Here is a 21036-nt window from a genome sequence, read left to right as displayed (position 1 = left end):
AAACTCACTGATCTGAGCACTGATGAACTTTTAAAACACATCTTGCGAAACTTACCGAAAATGCTTTTTTAAAAAAATCTACAAATAAATATTTCATTAAATCAATTTTTATATTATAAAGCAACATCCAAAAAATTAATCCCAGTGATCCTTTATACATTTCCACTGCACTATCCGTACTGCCTGTGGGGTTGTTCCAGTAATAATGGCACATCAAAATAACCTAATTCATTTGACTCCAGACAAAAAAACCCTACAATTTTGGGACAGAAAGCTGTTTGTTATTCTGTACCAAATCAACAAGCTTAGATTGACTTTGTTGGGTAGAATCAAGTGGAATCTTGAATTCTGCACCTTTTCCTCTATTGTACACAGACAGAAATACAGAGGGAGGGGTGTGCTTTCCCAGTTGCACCAATGGGATGCAAAAAAACTTAAGACAGCCAGGAATTGATGCTGATCTAGCAGCTTTTCACCAGTACTGCAGGTTCCCATGGATGACACAGAGTAAGTGGCATCAGAATCCGGCCCCCTGACTGCCACTGTTTACCAGTTCAATCAACAAACACCATGAAAAAAAGCAAGAGCGAGCATGTTCTACTCACACGTACCCATCTGAAGGCTCTCCAGACTCCAAAATCGTGCCATTGCCCCCCTGGCTACCATGCTGCTGTCAGACCTCTAACAGGTGATGATGCTCAGTCCAACAGGACTGCTGGAGGATCACAAGAGGCTCTGAGCTGTGCACAGCTCAGAGGAACAGGCTGTCAGCTGCCTTCAGCTCCCGGTGGTGCCTCCGAGGCCGAGCCCAGCTGGGAACTGCCAGCAGCGCACTCAGCCGCTCAGCCTGGCTGCCGCGAGCTCCCGGCTCTCTGACATCATGGGGTGCCCTTAGGGAGGAAGTTCCAGAAAAGAAACAAAAACCCGGCTGCCTGGCCTGCAGCCGCCCAGACCGCTCCCACAGAGCCTGAACATCCAAACACAGCAAGCCAGGGAGTGCATTTGCTTCTCATTAAAGCAGCTAAACGCGATTTCAATCTATATTCAAATGACTGCAATCCAGAGGGAGAGACTATTTGGATAGGAATTGGGAGTTCCTTGTATTACAACACTGTTCAGAGTATCGGTCTATCTTTGTCATACTATACAAGTTAAAATTCCAGAAGAAGCAAACAATTAAGGTATTTTTTGCACAATTTCTCTTGCTTCACAGGCAAATGCTGTATCATTTTTTAGGGCACAAGCAGCACAAGTGTTAAGGCTGCAGCAGACTGCTCCCAGGAAAACAGGGAGGAGGGAGACATTTTCTCACTGAAACTACAAACTTAATTCAGCTGCTCTATGAAATAGGGAATGAAGCAGGAAAGAACTCAAACCATCCATCTTTCTCTGGGTCTGACCCAGCCAGAGCACAACCTCATTCATTCACCATGGGCCAGTATTCACCTTTGCATCTGTGTCCTCCCGCAGTGAAGCTGGATCAGGCCATGCACTGGAAGCAGAGGCAGGAGCTGTTCCCGTCAAGAGAGTGCAAAGCCTGCTGCAACCTATGTCTGTACACAGCACTACGCCCACAATTTGGAAAGCCCCAAAAACTTATTGGCTTCTTTAGCTGAAAACTGTTGCTCAGCTGAGCCTGTCCTGTAACTGGGGACTGCCTCCTCCAGGGATGTGTTCACAAAACCCTGGAGGCATTTCTGCATACAGCAACTTCTCAACACCCACTAAAATCACATGGTTTTCCCCAGCACTGCCTCAGACATACAAGGAAAGGCCAAACATCACCCTGAAATATTAATGGTGTCTTTCTGCAAAAATCCTATTTGTGCTGCACTCCACAGGAGACTGACAGAAATCATGTTCTGAATCTCTCAAACTTCCCTATTATTTCTTTTTGCAAGGACTATAGTTGGATAGCACAATAAAAACAAGCTACTAGATAAGATCTTCACACACAGCATTTTTCTTGGCATAAACCGTTAAAAAAAAGCAAGCTGGCACACAAAAGTGACAGTGGTGACACTAAAGTGCTGACGATCCCGGGACTTGCAAGTGAAAATTTCACATTTTTAATCAGCCAGATCACAAGATCTTTGCCATGTCAAACCCCTGCCCATCGGGGAAAAACAGTTCAACTGCCAAAGGAAAACCAGATCAAACCCCACACAGCTCTTTTACAAGACACTTTAAAAAAACAACCTCTGAAAAACAACTCAAAACTCTTTTGGTCTGATTTTTGCAGAAAGGAACAGACTGTGTGCTTTTGCCCGATGACTAACCTAATGCCACCATGGGATGCTGCTCGGATGGAGGGGGGTTTGCCCTCTCTCCTCTGCATGGGCACATCTGGCAAACTGAATCACCACAAAAGTGCTCATTTGGGGTGAGGTGGTGGTGGCTTCATTTCCTTGTAGATCAGCCAGGGACAGGAGGAGGTACAGGCTGCCCTTTGTAGTGGCAGTCCACAGTGACCTTGTCCCAATGCATGCTGAGCTGGCTTAGCCACTGTGCAGGGCACACTGAAAAGGCTGTGGGTAGCACTTTCTAAACTACTAAAAGCTAGTTTATCCACCTCAAGAAAATCCAGTTCTAGAAACACCCCGGTATCATAGAACCCTCCATCCTGAGGCAGACCACAGGTCACCCCCAACCACTTCTCCCACAGCAGCCAGGGAGGAACATAAAAATAGATGAGGCGTGTGATGGCATTTTTCTGATGTACTTTTCTAAATTCCAGTTATCTTCTAGATCAGTCAGATCCCTCCTGGGGCAGAAATTATATCTTTGTCTTTAATGAACTGGATTTTCAAACCACTTTCTGATTTTTTAAACTGTTGGGATGTGAAATACAATGTGTAGCAATTACTTTTATAGTTTAATTTTACAGACTGCGAAAACTATCTTTTATTTTGAGCTTGCTCTCTGGTGATTTCATTTGGTGCCCTTTAGTTCTTAAATTATTGGAAACAATAACTATTATCTGTTCGTTTTTCCTGTGCCAAACAGAGTTTTATTCTCCTATTGTCCTTTTTTCCATGTTCCAGAGCCCAAGCCACATTAATCACTCCTCCCAGAGACACACACTGAGTCGATTTTCTTGTCCTTCTGCTTTTCTCTATATCGTCCCCTGTAAAAAATGCCTTTTGGGATGGAAAGGAACGGGGAGATGGCCCCCACACACACCAGTGGCACAATTGGGCCTTCTGTTTTGTTCTCTATTCATTTCCTACAAACTCCTGCCCTTTTATTTACTGTTTTGACTGTTACTATGCACTGCACTGACTCTGTAAATGGCTGTTAAGATTGTAAGATCTTTTCCTGAATGGCAATATCCAGTTCAAAGTCCATCCTTCTGTAAGCCCATCAGGCTCTTTTCCTCCTCCACATGCGTTACCTTGGCTTTACCAACACCTGAAGCCAGAGCAGTGCCTCACGTCTCACTTTTACTACTGTGAATAATTCACCACACCAGCAAGAATTACCATTTCATTTTATACCTCCCTTCCCACATCATTCGTGCAGACACTGAACATCTGATTCCACTCATCAGCTCTCTCTTTAAGAAAACCAACCACTCTCCTGAGTCATTCCCAAGCTGTGCTCCACACAGGCCAAATTCTAGTCCCACCCAAAAATATGCAAAAAAAAGGGGTTAGTTTCTCAGATGCTTATAAAAATTACTCTGTAGTGACAAATAGACAACCTGTTTAATGTAATTTAAAACCTGTAACCCTTCAAGCACAAGAGTAGCAATGTAAGTCTCAAGGGTAGTTTCCTGTGTGTTGTCTGATTCTTACTCTCTTTCCTACAGATGATGATTTACTGTCTTGTAACATCTACTTTTCCAAAATTTTACATCTCCACTTTTATCTGCCATTGCTATAAGAAGAAAGCAAGTAATGTATTAGGCTTTAGCAAGTAACTAAAATAAGATACCACTGGTTTTCAGTGCTTGAGTTTAGAATTACTTTCTATAATAAAGGGCTTTTGTGCTATCAAATTTCACTGTGCATGAGCAAACAAAAAACTCTCACATGTTCAAAGACAAGGAAGTGCCTTGTGATTTAAGAGAAAAAAGAAAAGAGATCAGAATTTGTGACACTAGTCACTTTAGTGTTTTTTTTCTGGAGCTACCAGATTTTTTGCAACTGCTTTCAAACTGTGAAGTCCATGATATTCCACAGTCGCCTTCAGAGTTTTGATTTCAGAGACTTTTCCTGCTCCACTTCTATGTTTCTTGTAAGGTCTCATAAAAGTCACATCTAACATAATCAAGGTTGCTTTGGCTTCATTGTCCTGAAAAGTGGCAGGAATCTTAGTTTGTGTATTTGTCATCCTGCTGCTTAAGTTTAGGAGACCAGTTATTCAAAACCTAAATACCTGGAGAGATATCGCTCTCAGGCAGTTGTCTAGGTAACTAATACTATTTCATGTTGTTTCCAAACATCAATTGGAAAGGAAAACTAAAAATAGAAAAAATAATTCCTGCTCTGTGATAATAAAAGAGCCTCTTTTTTCACAAACTACATTATGGAAGACCTGTTATTCTGTGAGTGGTCCTTCTGGTATCAGGGACTGAGACACCACAGAATCTCAGCAAGAGTCACAGCATTCGACATCTAATTTACCTCAGTGCCTGATCTGGATCATTAAGTGCACTAAGAAGCATACAGCAGAACACACTCCAGACGCAGGTTTTAAAGTAGTTCCAATATTTTACTACAATATAAATTCAAGGAAAATACAAAAGGAGTATATATAATTGCCCTGGTTACAAAGAGGAGGGGGTGGAGCTTTTAGCACTGTTTATTCCATACCAGCCACATCATCGCTGGGGGTGTGGTTTTGGCAGGAGCAGCTGGGCACTGGAAACCAAAGTTTGCCATCCTGCTGGATCTCTTGAGGAAGAAGGTATTGGGATCAGCCAAGTGGATCCAGCCCCTCTCCTTTCCCATCCCTTCAGGTCACAGCTTTAAGACACGGTGCTGAAGGATGGCAACATGGTCTGAGACGCCACACCAAGGGAACAAAAACCAATAGAGAGAGGCAGCAGCACAGAACCAAGCTCAGCTGAGCTACACAGAGCCCAAGCTCCAGAAGAGCCCAACTGGAGCAGCACCAGTGCCGGAGGCAGCCATGTGGGACTGAACCAAGCTGGGGAGAGCAGCATCAGTGCCAGAGGCAGCTGTGCAGAATGGAACCAGCAAAGCAGAGTGGTCTGAGGCAGCGCCATGGCACAACACAATGATTGCGCTTCCAAGCAGTTTGCCTGCCGTACTCCTTCACTGTTTTCCAACTGGGGCGAGGGAGAACATTAAGCAGTGGAAGCTCTCCTTGACACATTGATTTTGTGTTCCAAATACCACGTGGCCCATATGCAGGAACAGTAATTTAATTGCCTTTGTGTGGAGACCACAGAAGGCACTGTCTTCAGGAAGACCTGGAGTTTTTTTCACAGTGGTAAATGCCATTTTTTGTGGGTAGGGCACCTTCTTTTTGCATACTTTTTGCTATTAACGGTGCTGTTGTCATTGCAATTTTAGTAAATTGTTATCTTATAATTTCTCCTCATTGTCCCTCCATTTCTGAAAGGGGCAGGGGGAAAGGGAGTGGCTTACTTGGAGTTTAGTTCCCTAAACCATCGGCCTAAATCAGCACAATAATGTATCTCAGAATCACAGACTATTCTGAGTTGGAAAGGACCCGCTAAGATCATCAAATCCAACCCTTAAGTGAATGGCCCATAAGGGGATCAAACCCACAGCCTAGGCATTATCAACACCATGCTCCAACCAACTGAGCTCATCTCAGTGAGTAAGTCCCTCTTACTGCCATAGTTAGAAATTCTCAAGTCTGCTTCTTGAAGAGCATCTCCTGAAAAAAAGTGTCATGTTCTATTTAAAACAGGATAATTCAGTTTTAACATGTTCTTATGTACGCTAATTTGTAGTTAAAGCATTTTTGGTAGAATTTGGACACGACTGCAGCTAAAACTTAGCTAAGAACCATAGAAGTCAAGTACTGACTTGTAAACATATACATAATTTTAACAGACATTGAAAATGCTATTTGTTAATTTCCTACTTCAGTCATGGGATGCCTTGATCAAGAAGGTTCAGGGTGAAGGTTCCCAACAGTGTTTGTTCACTCTTAACAGTGAAAGATACAAAGTGAGAATTTTGCTTTTATTTCCAAATCTTGCCAGTGTCTGAAGGAACACAAATGGTATTAATCCAGGTTGTTCTGGACCCACCTGTGAAGAAATGTTCCACTACATCTAGACTAGTTAATAGACTATTTCTATTAACTCCTGAGAGCATTCCATGCTAAAAGTAAACAATTACAGCAAAATTACACAGGACACATCAGCAAGCCTGTTAAAGCGCAATGCTTCCAAAAAAGGCAATTTTTACCACGAACCTGTCCCTAATGTACCAGAGTTCTGGTTGGACTCACTCATCAGCAAGCCACTTACTTATTTAAGGCTTGCCTATCTAAGTAAAGCTGAATGCATGGCAAACAAAAAATTAAAAATACATGTGTGGTGTGGCTAGGGTTCAGGTATGAACTCAAGCATATTAGAACTTACTTCCTTCAATAATCTATTGACTTTAGGCAAGTATATGACTAAGAGAGTGGAGAATACAGGCATGTAAGTGGTACAGAACAATAAAACATAGTAATGTCCAAGAGTAGACATGAAAAAAAAGTTTTACATGAGAACAGCAGCTACTAGGAAGAAACTCACAAAACAAAGCAACTTAGCTGGGTATTATTTTGTCATTGAGCTGGTTTGAACTCTTTTGTCCTCCATACTATATCCTAATTCTTCCTTAGCCTGGAGTGTGGCTTTCTGACCCATAAAGTTAAAAATACTCATCTTACCATTAGATGTTCTCATCTGCCGCCTCCGTCCCACACGGTCCAGACCGATGGGGGTACTTTGTGAGAAGGTGAGTGGCCGGAACCTGGCTGAAACAGCCTTGTACGGGGGCACCTTGTGTGCTGGAACGGGTGGCCGTGCCACAGGCTACCGAGGAAACAGGAAAATCCAGTATTAGTAAAGCTACAGGCAAGTCAAACTGAGCAAAGCTCAGGTATGAAGTAAGGTTTCTCCAGATAGTCCAGGTAATTTCACGGGCAGTAAAATCTCCTATGTTGAAGTGACATTGCTTAAACGCTACATACCACGTCCACCAGCATCACAGAACAAGTTTTATTACATCACAGTTCTTTGTTACATTGAAAACTCCCTAGCCTTCTGTTGTGGTCAGACACGCTCTGTAATTTTCATCTTGTAATATGCTTTTTTGAAGACAATCAGAAGGCGGGAGCACCTCTCCTATGAAGACTAGGCTGAAAGAACTGGGGTTGTTCAGCCTAAAGAAGACAAAGCTCCAGGGAGACCTCACTATGGCCTTTCAGTACCCAAGGAGGTCTACAAGAAAGCTGGAGGGGGACTTTTTACAATGGCATACAGTGAGAGGACAAGGAAGAATAGCTTTCAACTGAAGGAAGGTCAATTTGATTCATTAAAAGGCTTTCTAGGGTGAGGATGGTAAAACACTAGAACAGGTTTTTTGCAGAGGTGGTGGATTTCTGCTTTCATCAGTAAAATGCATTGCTTGTCAGTAAAATAAACAAGACAATAATAATTGTCTAAATGATGCTCTGTTTTGAGTTCCCAGGAGCCTCCTAAGAAAGAGGTAATACTAAGTTTATTATTAACGTTATCTCAAAGCCATTTTCTTTGGATAAATAATTTATTTCTTAAATTATGATTGGAAAATCTATCCCTGTTTTATTTGCAAATTGAGTCTGATTTTACGTTGTCCCTGAACAACATTAGCCAGGCTGAATGATCTTGCATAAGCATTCAACATTAAACAACCAGGCACATGAACTTCAGAGAAACTCATCTTTAGATCTTCTCTTACTGTTCAGTTGTTACTGTTCTTCTATCAGGTAATCTGAAACATCTGGGATGGTTTTTAATGAACTATCTCTTGACACTCTGTTACGAAACCCATGACAGTATTGTTTGAAAATGTTTTCTCACACCTAAGCTGTCAGGCCAAAACAAAGTACAGTGAAGAGGAATTAGCTTTGTACTTTTCAAATATTCCCAAGGGTTTTCAAAGCTTTTAAAAAAATCATCAGTTAAGAGCAGTCTTTGACAGCCCCACATAAAATACTTCTAGCACATATATGCCTGCTTGATGAGTACTTTTTCACATTCCAGCTAAAAGTTTACTTTTTATTACGACTGCCAAAACCCTCAGTGTGTATGGAATATGATTCATCTACAACCTCATCTTTAAACCTCATTTCCTAAGCGCCTTATCAGTATACCAGGATCCTTCACCACAAAAAGTCTAATTTGTTGTATCAAATAGCTAATAAAAGTCATGGCAACCACTGTACGCAAATAACTGGCTGGGTAAGTAAAAAAAGCTATTTATTTCTGGGCAACTAAAATTTTCTTATAAGGCTTCAATCCAAATCCTTTCCCTAGACAGACATGGATGTGTGGCAGTCCTGGGAAATTGGCCTGGGAAAGCCATAATTTGGTTTAATAACGTTAGGAATGCTTCATTGTTTTGGTCTTGACCACAGTGATCCAGCAATGTGCTAACTTAACTCCAACCAAGCTCTTAGGGTAGCACTGGAGCATGGAAAGAGTCAACTCAAAAACCTGCCCTGATGCATGTTCCTTCACTATTAAACTGATGTGAACAAGGTTTCAAAAGAGATCAATCCGGTCTCAGCACTAAATGAAGGGCCTGGAGGGTGTTTAATCCCTTACACAGTACAGCAAGTTGCCCATACTTACTATCTCTTGAAATCCATCTATTATTCTTGAGTAAGATGGCCTAGAATTTACAACAATAATTTTCCTCTTTTTTTTAACCTTCCAAATTAAGAAATAGAATTAATTTTAAAATACCTTAATTACATATGATTTGAAACACAGGCCTTTGCCTGGGTAAAAGGTTCATTGGCTTCAGCCGGAGTTTTGCATTAAGATGCATTTTTTCATCAGGGACTTATAAAGAAAAAGTATGTAATACACAATAACTGTGTTCATATTACAAAATGTTTTTCACAGGAAACTGAAAATCCTGACATTGTTTCAGCACTTAACTATCAGTAAACTTCCCAGCAGGAGATGAAGTGGCTTGAGAAAGACTAACAGAACTCAAATTTCATTAATCACCACCAGAATCAAATTTTCTGAGGATGCAAATACTAATTCTTTTTTCTGTTGCTTTATCAGCTTGACAATTGCTTTAGGCAGAAGTCCTCCAGCTTCCAGAGAAAGTAGAAAATACCTGATGAGTGTGGTCTTACAAAAGCTGAAGCTCTGCAACGAAATGCAAGATGGGGCCACGACCACCAACACAACAGTAAGTTCCTCTCACATTGTACTTGCTCAGCACTATCTCCAGTGAGAAAGGAGGAATTTTTACCTTTCAAAAATTTTTAATTTCTCACTCTTTTACTTAAGCCAACAGAGATGGCAAATATAGGTACTACTCAAGTACACACTGCTCGCTTATAGGTTTCCTACCTTTGTTTCATCTGATCAATTTAGTAGTACAGGGACAGACACTGTATTCATATTGTCAGTTTTCTCAAATTCTTAATTTCATTAATTTCTTAATTTATTACCAACTTTCTCAAGCACTGTCTTCATTAGTTTTAAGTATCTTTGCTATGCCAAAACCAAGATTGTGAACACCAGTTTTAATGCCACAGTTTTTGAACAGGCTTGCTTTTGGATAATTTGAAATGACCAATAAATAATGTGTTATCATTCTGTTTGATTGTACTATTCTGTTCCTCAGGCCCTCTATAAGGAGACTAAACACACATCTGTCTTACACACAAATAAGCCCGTATAGACCAACATAAGACATAATGACCATGCCAAGAAAGAAATCAGATTAATTTACAATACAGACAAGATTATCCCAAAGTCAGTATCAGGTTTCTTTCATGCTGTATTTTTAGCAAGAAGACAAAGTAATTAGTGACCAGGAAAGCAGTATTCTAAGTACACGATGTCAGCTTGACAAAAGGGAAGGAAGAGAAGGAAGCATCCATTCTATTTTCTAGGCTGAAGACAGAGACAAGGAAGTGAAAGGGTCTTTTGCAGTTTGCAGAGCACATCTGTTTATCTTACTTGTGTCAGCAGATTTTCTCTCTCTTCTACTTGATCGTCTCCATAGAAATTGACCCCACCTATTACGGAGATGGGTCTTCTTTTTCTCCCTCTGTGGTAGCCTACAGTATTGCTTTGGATCCCAGATCCAAGGGACGCCAGTCCCGGCTGATTTTCTCCATCTGTGCAGTCTGTGTTCTGAGACTCCACTGCAACTGCATCTTCTGGTATAGAGAAACTTCGGATTGACATTTGGCCATAGTCTGAGAGAGGTCTGGGCCGGGATCTTTTTCCAGAGCCCCATTTCCTGGGTGTGATCTTTTGTGAGTCTGCCTTTTCTTCCTCCTGGGATATGGACCTCTTCCAGTGGTCATCAGAAACAACCTTTTTAAACGTGAACAAGTCAAATAAGCCACAGAATTTTCTGACAGTTAATAATTTGTGAGTTTGTCGTATGTCAGATCAACTTAACATGTCTAAAACAGAAGGAGTTATCATAAATACAATAAATGCAATTGACAATTCAGGATGAGATAACTTTGCAAAGCAGAGACATCATGATGCTTGTGCTGAGTAAGGTAAGCACCCAACAATCAGTACCACTTTGGCAAACCAGACTAATAACACTAAAAACTGACCTATTACCTCAGCAGTACAGATAGGTCCTATCACAGACACTGAACTCATGCAATAGTATCTTAGAAAGATACCTCTGTGCCTACAGGACTTTTTTCTACGCACAAGTTGGATATTACATGTAACACCATTAAAAATAACTCAACTGTGTTTTTGGACTTTTTACCAAGGCTTGTAGCAACAGGATAAGGGGCAACAATTTTAAACTGAAAGAAGGTGTGTTTAGATTACATATTACGAAGACATTCTTGACCATGAGGTGGTGAGGCACCAGAACAGGGTGCCCAGGGAAGCTGTGCATGCTTCAACCCTGGTATTGTCCAAGGCCAGACTGAATGGGGCTCTGGGCAACCTGGTCTAGTGAAAGGTGTCCCTGTCCATGGCTGGTGAGCTTTAACTGGATGATTTTTAAGGTCCCTTCCAAGCCAACCCATCCTATGATATTTCTCTGTTTCACCTCTGTTCAGTGACGAAAACAAACAGCAAGGCTGCATTTTGATCCATGTAACTGTAATCTGATGCCAGACTGGGCGGTCACACTCCCTCCTACCACGCACTCCCACAATGCCACTTGGTCAGATCTAGAGATTCTGCAGCCAGAAGTGAATTAGGTGAGCGAGCTCGTCCAGTTTGGAAGGGAGAAGCTCACTTCCCATATGCTCTGGGAAGTTCAAGTCATGCAGATTATATAGGAGATATATTATAGCACAAACACAGGGGAAAAAAAATGATGGGCTTAGATAGAAAGCTTGGAAAATGAGTGTGTTTTTCCTATTTAACAGCACACCTGGCTCACAGAGGTTAATGCCTTCAAGTATCACAACTGCAGTGGTATTACAAGTTTGCAAATAAAATAACCTCAGCTGAAATACTTGGTAGAGGGAACATTTCTAAGCACTTCAATGCATTTGAAGTAATACTGTTGTAATTTTTTCTAGCAAAACCCTTGCAAATTTTCAGAAAAAAAATGTGCACACAAAAATTTATGTTCACTTTTCCCTCAAATTTCTGATTTCTTGGTGTTTCTTGGCTTTTCCCAGCTGCTTCATAAAAATAGAGAAGAAAGAGAGAAAGCTAGTAAGTATTCCAATAAAGAAAAGCATAATTTTGTTTCTCTCTAACTATATTTTGTTCATCTGTTCCAGACCAGATGAAAGCATTCCAGATATTGCATAACCAAAGCAAACATGCAGCCCAGAAGCAGCCTTTTGCCATGATGTCTGTGCCGGAGGATTTATCTTCTGTCACCTTCTTGTCTACCCGTCATTTTCAGCCAGGCCACTAAAAATCCAGTGACTCTTTTTAAGCCTCGTGATACAGTGGGCTATGTTCCTTTTTGTTTGAAAGACAAGTCAAGATTAATTCCATGGTATGAAAGCACTTTAGCCAGTAAGCAGAGTTACTAAACAGTAAATATTTTAACATGATTACTGCAATTATGAAAATTGTACTTTTCAAATATTCCCAAGTATATTGCTCTACATTCAATTATTTCACTTACAACATGAAATTTATTCTAAATAGAGTACTTTAAAAAAAAATTGTTTCTATACCTGCCATTCAAGCAAGAACTTCAGGTTCTCTACAGACTTTTTTTCAGGATCAGTTTTAACAGTACATTTAATGAAGCAGAGAGTCACTGCCCAGCTGGTGCATTAACACAGCTTCCGCAAAGCTGTCCCTTAAGCACAGCCCCTCCAAGACTGAGCAGCAAAGTCACAGATTAAATAAGGTTCTTACCTCAGAATCAGACACAGGTAAAGGGTCTCCACATATGCAGTGACTGAGAAAGGAGCTCATGAGAGTCATTTTATGTTTTTGTTTCACAAAGTCTCCTCCATAAGAGCTACAAATGTGAGCAGACTCTCTGCATAACCAGTCAGACAAAGTTCATACCATGATCCTGTACTTTTAGACTGAGGAAGGACACGTCACACGTCATCTCATAATCTGCTGCTTACACCCTTATCTTGAGCAATAACATTTGCAGAGGACTGCTTGCATTCTGCAGGACTCCACCTTAAGTAGTGATCCAAATGACAGCCAGATTAATCTCTGCTGTACAACAAACCATGCTGAAGGATGTGTGGTTTTAGTCTTAGATCTATAAACTGCACTGAAAAATACTAAAAGAGAAAGCACAATCCTGTCATTGCAAAAAACAGGGAAAGCCAGACTGATAATCTCACATTCCTCTAAGTGGCCTGCTCAAGCAGGACCTTATCAAGTGACCACTTACGAGCGGGAATAAAAATATCCAGTACACAACTCATAGGCTCCAGTACTGCAGTCACTTAAGCATAAGTGTGATTCTTGATATCAAGGAAAAAATTCTGAGGAAACAATTGTACTCCACCTGTGACTGGCTTTATACTGGTGCACCACTGCTGACCTCAAATTACCTCCTCCTAATGAATCTTTTACAAGTGAAAGCAGGTTGATGTTGTGCAATTACTACTGGGAACATCTACAGATGTCTAGAGATAGACATGGCACTTCATATAGGATGAAAATCAAAATCTCATGCACTGGCTCAGGCATTTTAAGTGCTGGTCAAAAATTTCAAGGCATTTTGAGATTTCTGAGAAGTTAAGGTCTAAAATTAATCCACATTGGATTTTCTGAAATTCATACCTGCTAGTCTAGCAACACCAATACTAGAAATCAAGATTATTAATCTTGCCTTTTAGGCTGTATCCTCAGTAAGGTTTCTTCTGAGACTGCAAATGCAAACAGCTCTGCTTGTTCGTGCTGATGCAAATGAATTAATTTTGTCTGGATAACTAAATTCCTACAACAGCAAACTAGTTAAATCATTGTACTTCAACTGCTTTCCTTATTCCTGACAGCACTGTATCTACAAATACAACCATTTAAAATGAACATCTACTTCATTCCAGGTTACACTTATATTTGCTACTGCTCCCTTTCAAGATGTCACTCTTAGCTGAAGATTCCTGCATTTAAATTTCAATTCTGCAATGGAGCTGTCTGTACATTAACTAGATAATAAAGCTGTCATCATAGCCAGGAGGAATCTAGGATGAAATTTTGTTGCCTGAACATAAGCACCCAGGGCCATTTCAAATGTCCAAAGGAATCTAAGATATCTTCATGTGTCATGCATCATGCAAGTATGACACAGGACCCATGGGAGGCCTGGGCCATCGAGAAGCAGCCCCTGGGGACAAAGGGAAGCCTGTCATGATATCTCCAGCAGTGCAGGATCTTTTATGCTCCAGGAATCAAGCTGAGCCCCTAAACAAGAGCATCAGCCAAGCCTACTGAGTGACCAGCCAGGCAGCACAGGCAGGAACTAGGCGTCAAGCTGGATTGGAGGTGGGTTTAGATGGAGCTACAACTATGTTCCCCAGCACTGTGGACAACACCACTTGGTCCATAGCTCCTGTTCCAGAAATGCGTAGCTTCACCACGAGTTTTTTTCCAGCTGTGTGCAGCTGTCTTTGATAGCTGCCCCTCACTTCATTTGACAGCTATTTTTAGTTGGGCTCAACTCCAGGTACCATATTCAGGTGTGCTGTTAATGCTGTGTTCCCAGGACCCCCTGACCACACCCAATAGGCTACAGTGGGAGCTCTCCCAGGTAAACAATGACACCACAGAGTCTGTGCCCAGCCAGACCAAACCCCTCCCATGCCTGGGCCCAGACTGATTTCCCAATCTAGCTACAGCAACTTCAAGGACTTGATCATGATCTCACTCACTCAACTTGGCCCTGGTACAACCCTGTTCCATTTAATGGCACATGACTGCTATTGGCATTCCCTGTACTCATTAATAACCAAGGTAAGCAACATTAGCATCAGGTGTTTAATCACTGAAATCTTAGCTTAGTCTTTAGAGCCCAGTTCTCCAGCTATTACTCAGACCACTGTGTACTTTGGATAAATTCAGCACTCAGAACTGATTGCAGAGGAAGTGCTGCCCAAGGAGCACAAGATCTGAATTGCACAGTATGGATAAAATGTTGCTCATGTGGATGCAACTTTTATCAGTGATATGGCAAAGAAATTGCCAGTACCTGAAATTGCATGGCAGGACTTTTGCTGGCGCAGTTACAACAACCATGAATAACCCTTCATCCTCTGTACCTGGCCCCATTCTCTGCTGCAGAGAAAGCCCAAACTACAAGTCTGACCCAACAGAAACTGCTGCTGGTCAGCCTCCTGCTGTTGGGACACTTTTGAGGGCTGACACCATGATAGCAAAGGAAAAACAAGCCCTGAGTGATTTTTTTTTTTTTTGGTCAATTAGCTAATAAACTCCCTATTTAAAATCCCCACTTTATAAAGGTCTTGATGACGTGTACATTGCTGAGAGTCCTTGACCATTAATCTGCATTTCAACCCCTGCTGTTACCTATTTGGACTTTCAAAATTTAACCTTTAAGTTCCGAATGCAATGATGTTCCATAACATGCACATACAGACAACTACAAAGGTATAAGGGGACACTTGTCTCCTGAAAGGTTTTCTCTACCTGGTAATCTTCTGGGAAGTCAGAAGTAGGTACATCTTGAACAAAGACCCCCAGCATTTCTCTTCCCCAGGGAAAAGAGCATCCTGAGTGAACTTCTGCTTTTTTCTTTTTCTTTTTTTTCCTTTTTTTTTGGGGGGAGGGGAGGGTTTATTTGTTTTCCTTAGCTACACAATAACTTGCAATACTTCTTCTTCTGTTATCTCTGTATGTTTGAGCTGCCTGGCTGAAATGTAATTTTGCTAACTACCACTGCCTTTTTCTAACCCAGAGAAAACAGATAATCAAAATCTAATAATGTCTACAAAAATGCACATTAATTTCCAAATGCAACCTATTGGAAGGTGTGATAAATTAAACAAATAGTGATTCTGACTAAGAATAAGTTACAAGGAAAACCTGACTAGGCTGAGAAGTTTCAGAACACAATTACTACATCTTCTCAGTGAAAAGTTTTGATGGGTAATCAGTCGTGCTCTTCTGCAAATGACAAGGCTTGAAACTGTCACAATACTTGTGCTAGGTCATGTAGGTATCTTTTTATTTTGATCAAGATTATACATTTCTGCATATATTTAGGGGGCTATATAAAAATGTACACATTTCTTTCACTAGCAATGACAGCTATATGACATATTTTAATTGGTGACTATTAAACAGCTATTATTTCTGTGTAAGACAGTGACTGCCAAATCTTTGGAACTCAGCAGTAATATTAGAAGTGGCTTTTCAGTTTATACAAGCCACCAAATATAAAAAGGGCCAAGGGATTGTGACCTAGTAGCTATAAATTATTTCACCACCTCGACCTAACAGAGTAAAAATCTGGACATGTCTCCACCTAGGTACATGATAAAAAGTAATCACTGCACTTTTTCTTGTTGATAAATAGCAGTTGGGAGAGCATTAATTTCATTTATCATCAATACTAAATGAGGTTAAAAGCTTTTTTTATGTTTCATGGTCATGATCAATACTTTTGGTTTTTTTGCAAACTGTTGCGACAGACGCAGAGATTATGAAACTCTCGATAAATAAAGTATCCCAGAGAAAATTTATGTATTGCTTTCTTTCTGGGTTTTATAAAAAGATTCTGAAGTTCCAAGAGAGCCCAGTGATTCCCTATTGATCCAACATTAACAATTTCCAACAGTGATACCACAGCAAGACCTACCATGGAAATGACTGCTTTTACTGCAGAAGAAAGCACACTTTCAGTAATAGCATTTTCAATCACAAACAAACAAGAATTATTAAACCAGTCCAATTCAAGAAAATTTCCATCTATTCCTTTGTAATTAAATGCAAATTGCACTATAATCTTTTTCTTTACATCCCTCTGCCTCCTCTGCCACTAATATCTTTTCTTTTTAATTAGCCTTTGAGAAGACCCCACATAAATGCATTGATTATCTATCCCTAGAATATCAAGGGCAATTTGACCAGTGGTCTGCAAGACAGCAAAACACAATCTATGAAACAACTGCAAAAAAAGCCTGCTTAAATACACTTATATACACAAGCAAAGCAGAAGCAATCAATGCAATACAACCATGGCCAACATTTACATAAGTTTTAGCTGCTTGGAGGATAACCTCCCTTTTCTTTTCCCCTTCCTCCCCCCTAAAAAAAATCGTGTGGAGCCACAGCTAAAAAATTCGCAAAGCGCTGCTTCTGAGGTGGACTCCTAAAGGAATACCACTGCACTACACCAGTGTAAGCTCACAGAATAGATGCAGGAAATACTATGCATTTTAGTAAAGAAAAATTATATTACTGTGCCCCATGACATAGCAAAAGCAATCCCTATTAGCAACACAAACTGCTGTGGTGAAACACTAATTTTAGAAGTTTTAAAAATTGGAAAAAAAATTATATCACTTTCCACTTGGGATCTGTGAACACCAAAGCAATTGTGGTGTTCTAACTAACAAATACATCTATAAAACCACACTAAGAGATCAGGCTATATAGATACAAAGAAAATTTAGCCATCTATTTCCTAAGGCCTTTTAATGCAGGTATGCTTCATTTACCCTGATCCTTGAAAGCCTGCTTATCGCAATCAATGATAAAAGCATAAAGCTTTCCCTCTCAGCAATATGCTTCACCAAGATTAGTGAGTTCACCTTGGTAATATCCACATTTCACAGATAAGAAACACATACAAAGCACTTAAGTCATGTGGAAGCATAGGGCAGGACTGGAAATGACAAGCGGATCTCATGATTCTCAAATCTGGTCCTCACCCTCAAGGATTTCCTTCATCCTCTCCTCTAATTCATTTCCAAATCCAAATCAGCTAATATATTTCCAAATGGCAGAGGGGAGGAGTTTGCAGGGAAATGTACTTCCTTTGCAGAAATAGTCTTATCACTCATATAAAAATGCAAATGTGCTAAAACCAGAAAACTGTTTCCTCTAGCTTTCTGGTGACGTGATACCTGGGGCTGGCTGGATGATGCTCTTATACTGTCCATTCTTTCCTTCAGTATCTGAACTGGAACTGCAAATTTGTAGTGTATAGTGAAGGGGTATTCATATTCTCTGCTTCTTTTAGATGTATAGATATTAATAAATCTTAAATAAATCCCTAAGTATTTTCTGAATTGACTCAGAACACCCCAGAACAAGTAACAGGTAAAAAAAAAATCCCTTTATTTGGCAAAATGAGGGACTTTGTTCCTTCTTTCAGGCTATCTTTGTAATACCCACTGGCAAATCTCAAAAGCCAGATGATAACCGTAGGTTGGAAGTGGACTTCATGTTAACAAAGCAAAACTTAAAAAGCCATAAGCTTCTGCCTCTCTTCACAGTCTCTCCAAAATGACGTCCTCTGGTTCCTCACTCTCTCCACCCTTTCAGAGCAAAGATTCATTGTCCCTGCCCAAGCCCAAGCCCTGCCCTCAGCAAGTCCCAGCAGCAGTCACAAACCCCAGCCCGGGAGGAGAGGAGGTGCCTTGGGCAGCTCTGCCAACTATTACTTCCCAGAGAATGGGTGGGGGCTAGGGTGCTGGGCTCGCTTTCCCCCAGCACTCAGCTGGTCTCCCAGCCTGCCATAGCATCCTGGCACAAGCAACATGGCAGCCTGCAGATGGCAGAAAGGGAAAATGCAGGGGGCTCAGGGGAAACTCCACAGCTGCCTCTGTTGACTTTGGAAATCTCAGCCACCTAGCATTGAGATGGATTCTCAGTGCCAATAACCCAACATTGCACTTGATATAAGAAACCAAATCACATGGGCACAGTGCTGTTCCACTTTCTGGGGTACTATTTATTACTCCTGATCCCAGGGTGAGTAGCACCTGGGTATTACTGAGGTGCCACTGGACAGCTACAGCATAGTCGAATATGGGACGCTCTGGAAAGGCAAAGATGCACAAATGCAATAAAGAAAAGGTGCAGCTTGCCCCATGCTAACTGCAGTAAAGCCCGTTTGAGCTCTCCCTGTCACCATCCAAAACATTTCTGAGAGGATGACAGTAACTCCCATATTATCCTACAGTTTTCAGGAATGGCTGATTTTATTAAGAACTGCAGAGTTATTTGGTCTAAAATTCAAGCCAATCCAGAAATCAGATTACTGTCACGACTGCCTTGTTTTTCTTCTTCTAGTAGCAGATACAGCAACAAACGATTATGGGCTGCACCCAATGGATGACAGCTCTGCTGCTGAGAGTTGAAAGAGTTTTTGCTGCAATAGGAAGATATTCCTGTCATTTGAGGGCTCCCTGCTGCATTATTGCAGCAATGGATTCTGCAATCTAGTAGCAGTGAGCAGTGGTTTCTAGTCTAGCTCTGGGCAAATGCATCTGGAAGTCATTCACTGAGTGACTGTGGGGACATTGTGTGAATGTACCCTGACTTGTGCAGAGCAGCTCAGAGTTTAGTGCAAATCCAGTGTTGTTTGGTCTAACTGAAACCTCAGGTTTCTGTAAGATGCTGTTCAGAGCCTGTGTCGGGGTTCTGATGCTCTGTCCCCAGGCCCTGTAATCAGCAAGACCAGAGTGCCACCACAGTGGTGACCCCTCACTCCAAATTACAAGCCCCTTAGGAGGAAACCCAGTTTAAGAAATTTTCCCCACTACTTCACCTAATTATCCTTCACAGTTTGTCGTATTTACAGTTATACGCATTAGGTTGATTAAGCTACACTCTAAATTGCACATGGATGAACCAGAGGTGAATAAATCCATAAAGAAGAGTTCAGAGAGCTGAAAGCAGCTAGCTCCCTAGCTCCCAGGAGGTGGGCTCATGTCCAGCCCCACAGCCCTCAGGAACCTGAGGCACGTACTACAGATGATCACCCTCAGATCCTGGCTGCTGCTTGCTCCTTGTAGGCATTGAACATGACCACATCCAGCTACCACCCTTTGGTCCTTCATTAGGAGGACACTTTTTGAAGCTAGAAATAGTGAGGACAAACAGTGAGGACATATCTAAGTCCTCTACATTCCAGCCCTAAAGGTCTTCTTCCTCTTCATCTTTACAAGCTGTTCTCCAAGTTAAACCCTGTGTCCTCAATATTCAGAGCCCAGAGACCTGTCCAGGACAAACCAGCTCAACTCTGCCAACAACTGAGCACTGGGCACTTTATGATGTGGACTAGCTGGGACCAGTGACTTTTATATGGCATGAACATAAATGAGTTGAACAGACAGGTCTTAGAACATTTAAAATATTGTCTGCAAATAAACTGTGACTCAATCATAATTACAGCAGAGTTACCTCTTCACTGTAATTTATCATGCACTTATGGTCATGCAGATAAGGTACTCAAGTAATAAAAGGTCTGGTGTACTGTGAAGCCAGATGCCAGCAAGGCAACCTAAATACCAGATGATCTAAGAGTTTGTGAAAGACTAGGTGAAATGCCAAGTAACTTGATTTTTACTTTTTTGTAACAAATTCAGAACAGTGTTTTGTTCAGGCCGCCTTAGTGGCTGAGACATGCTAGTCCGAAACAAACTAAGTTTCCATTATTCCAGTGACATGGGGCTCTTCCTTCATGAAAGCAAAGACTATGTGAAACACTCAAAACAAGTACAAGCTTGTACTTAATCATCTCTTCATGCTATTTAAAAGCAACATATTGAATATAAATGACAGTAGCATGAAGCAGACAGTGGCAAAGCATGGGATGTCACAGGTGAGCTTTGGTGACTCACACCTCTGTCGCTTCAGAAGTGCTGAGGCACAGATCCAGGCTGCACTTAATTAGCTCTTCCCTGGGAAACAACCTCTGTCAGGACCAAAAACCAAGAAATCTCCCCTGCTTCAGCCCAAAGCTTGCATTTTAGTGAAACCAACAAAGTGAAGTGACAGGATCTCAAGACTCAATCACGTAAGAAAAAAAAAAGAATCAATGCAAAACATCAATTCTGATGAACAAATAGATGTCCTTGCAGGAATACTGCAAAATCAGCTTTACAGTAGTGGGGAAACACAAGGTAGAAATATTTCGTTTCCATATTTGGGAAAATATAGAGATGGTCCAAATTCCACAGATTTCATTTGCTGACTAATCTATTAGATGAGTGAGTAAGGAAATAAGCTATACTTGCTTCCAGCTACGGCAGTCAGTCCTGAAAAGAGAACTTATTTGAGCCTGACTGGTTAGGACCTTCTAAGCTTTATATCAAAATATGTCTTCAAGCTTTAGTGGCTATACTGGAATACATACTGGCTTATACATGAAATCTGGACAGAAAGGCAGATACATGAAACATGGAAAGAGT

At 41.1% G+C, this 21036-nt stretch overlaps 1 protein-coding gene across 2 annotated transcripts in view; it reads right to left on the bottom strand.

Moving 5' to 3' along the window:
• Positions 1 to 21036, bottom strand: part of SPATA13 (spermatogenesis associated 13) — a 169571-nt gene that overhangs the window by 19512 nt on the left and 129023 nt on the right. For both annotated transcript variants that reach the window (XM_014311782.2, XM_031066033.1), the window contains exons 3-4: positions 10187 to 10549; positions 6886 to 7030 (exon numbers count right to left, since the gene is read on the bottom strand). In XM_014311782.2, coding sequence (XP_014167257.2) covers positions 6886 to 7030; positions 10187 to 10549 — 508 coding nt within the window. The remainder of the gene's footprint in view (positions 1 to 6885; positions 7031 to 10186; positions 10550 to 21036) is intronic.

The sequence above is a fragment of the Geospiza fortis genome, unplaced genomic scaffold (genome assembly GCF_000277835.1).
Source record: "Geospiza fortis unplaced genomic scaffold, GeoFor_1.0 scaffold16, whole genome shotgun sequence".
Taxonomy (NCBI): domain Eukaryota; kingdom Metazoa; phylum Chordata; class Aves; order Passeriformes; family Thraupidae; genus Geospiza; species Geospiza fortis.
Note: the sequence above shows the minus strand (reverse complement) of the source record. Positions and strands in the feature narration are given on the sequence as shown.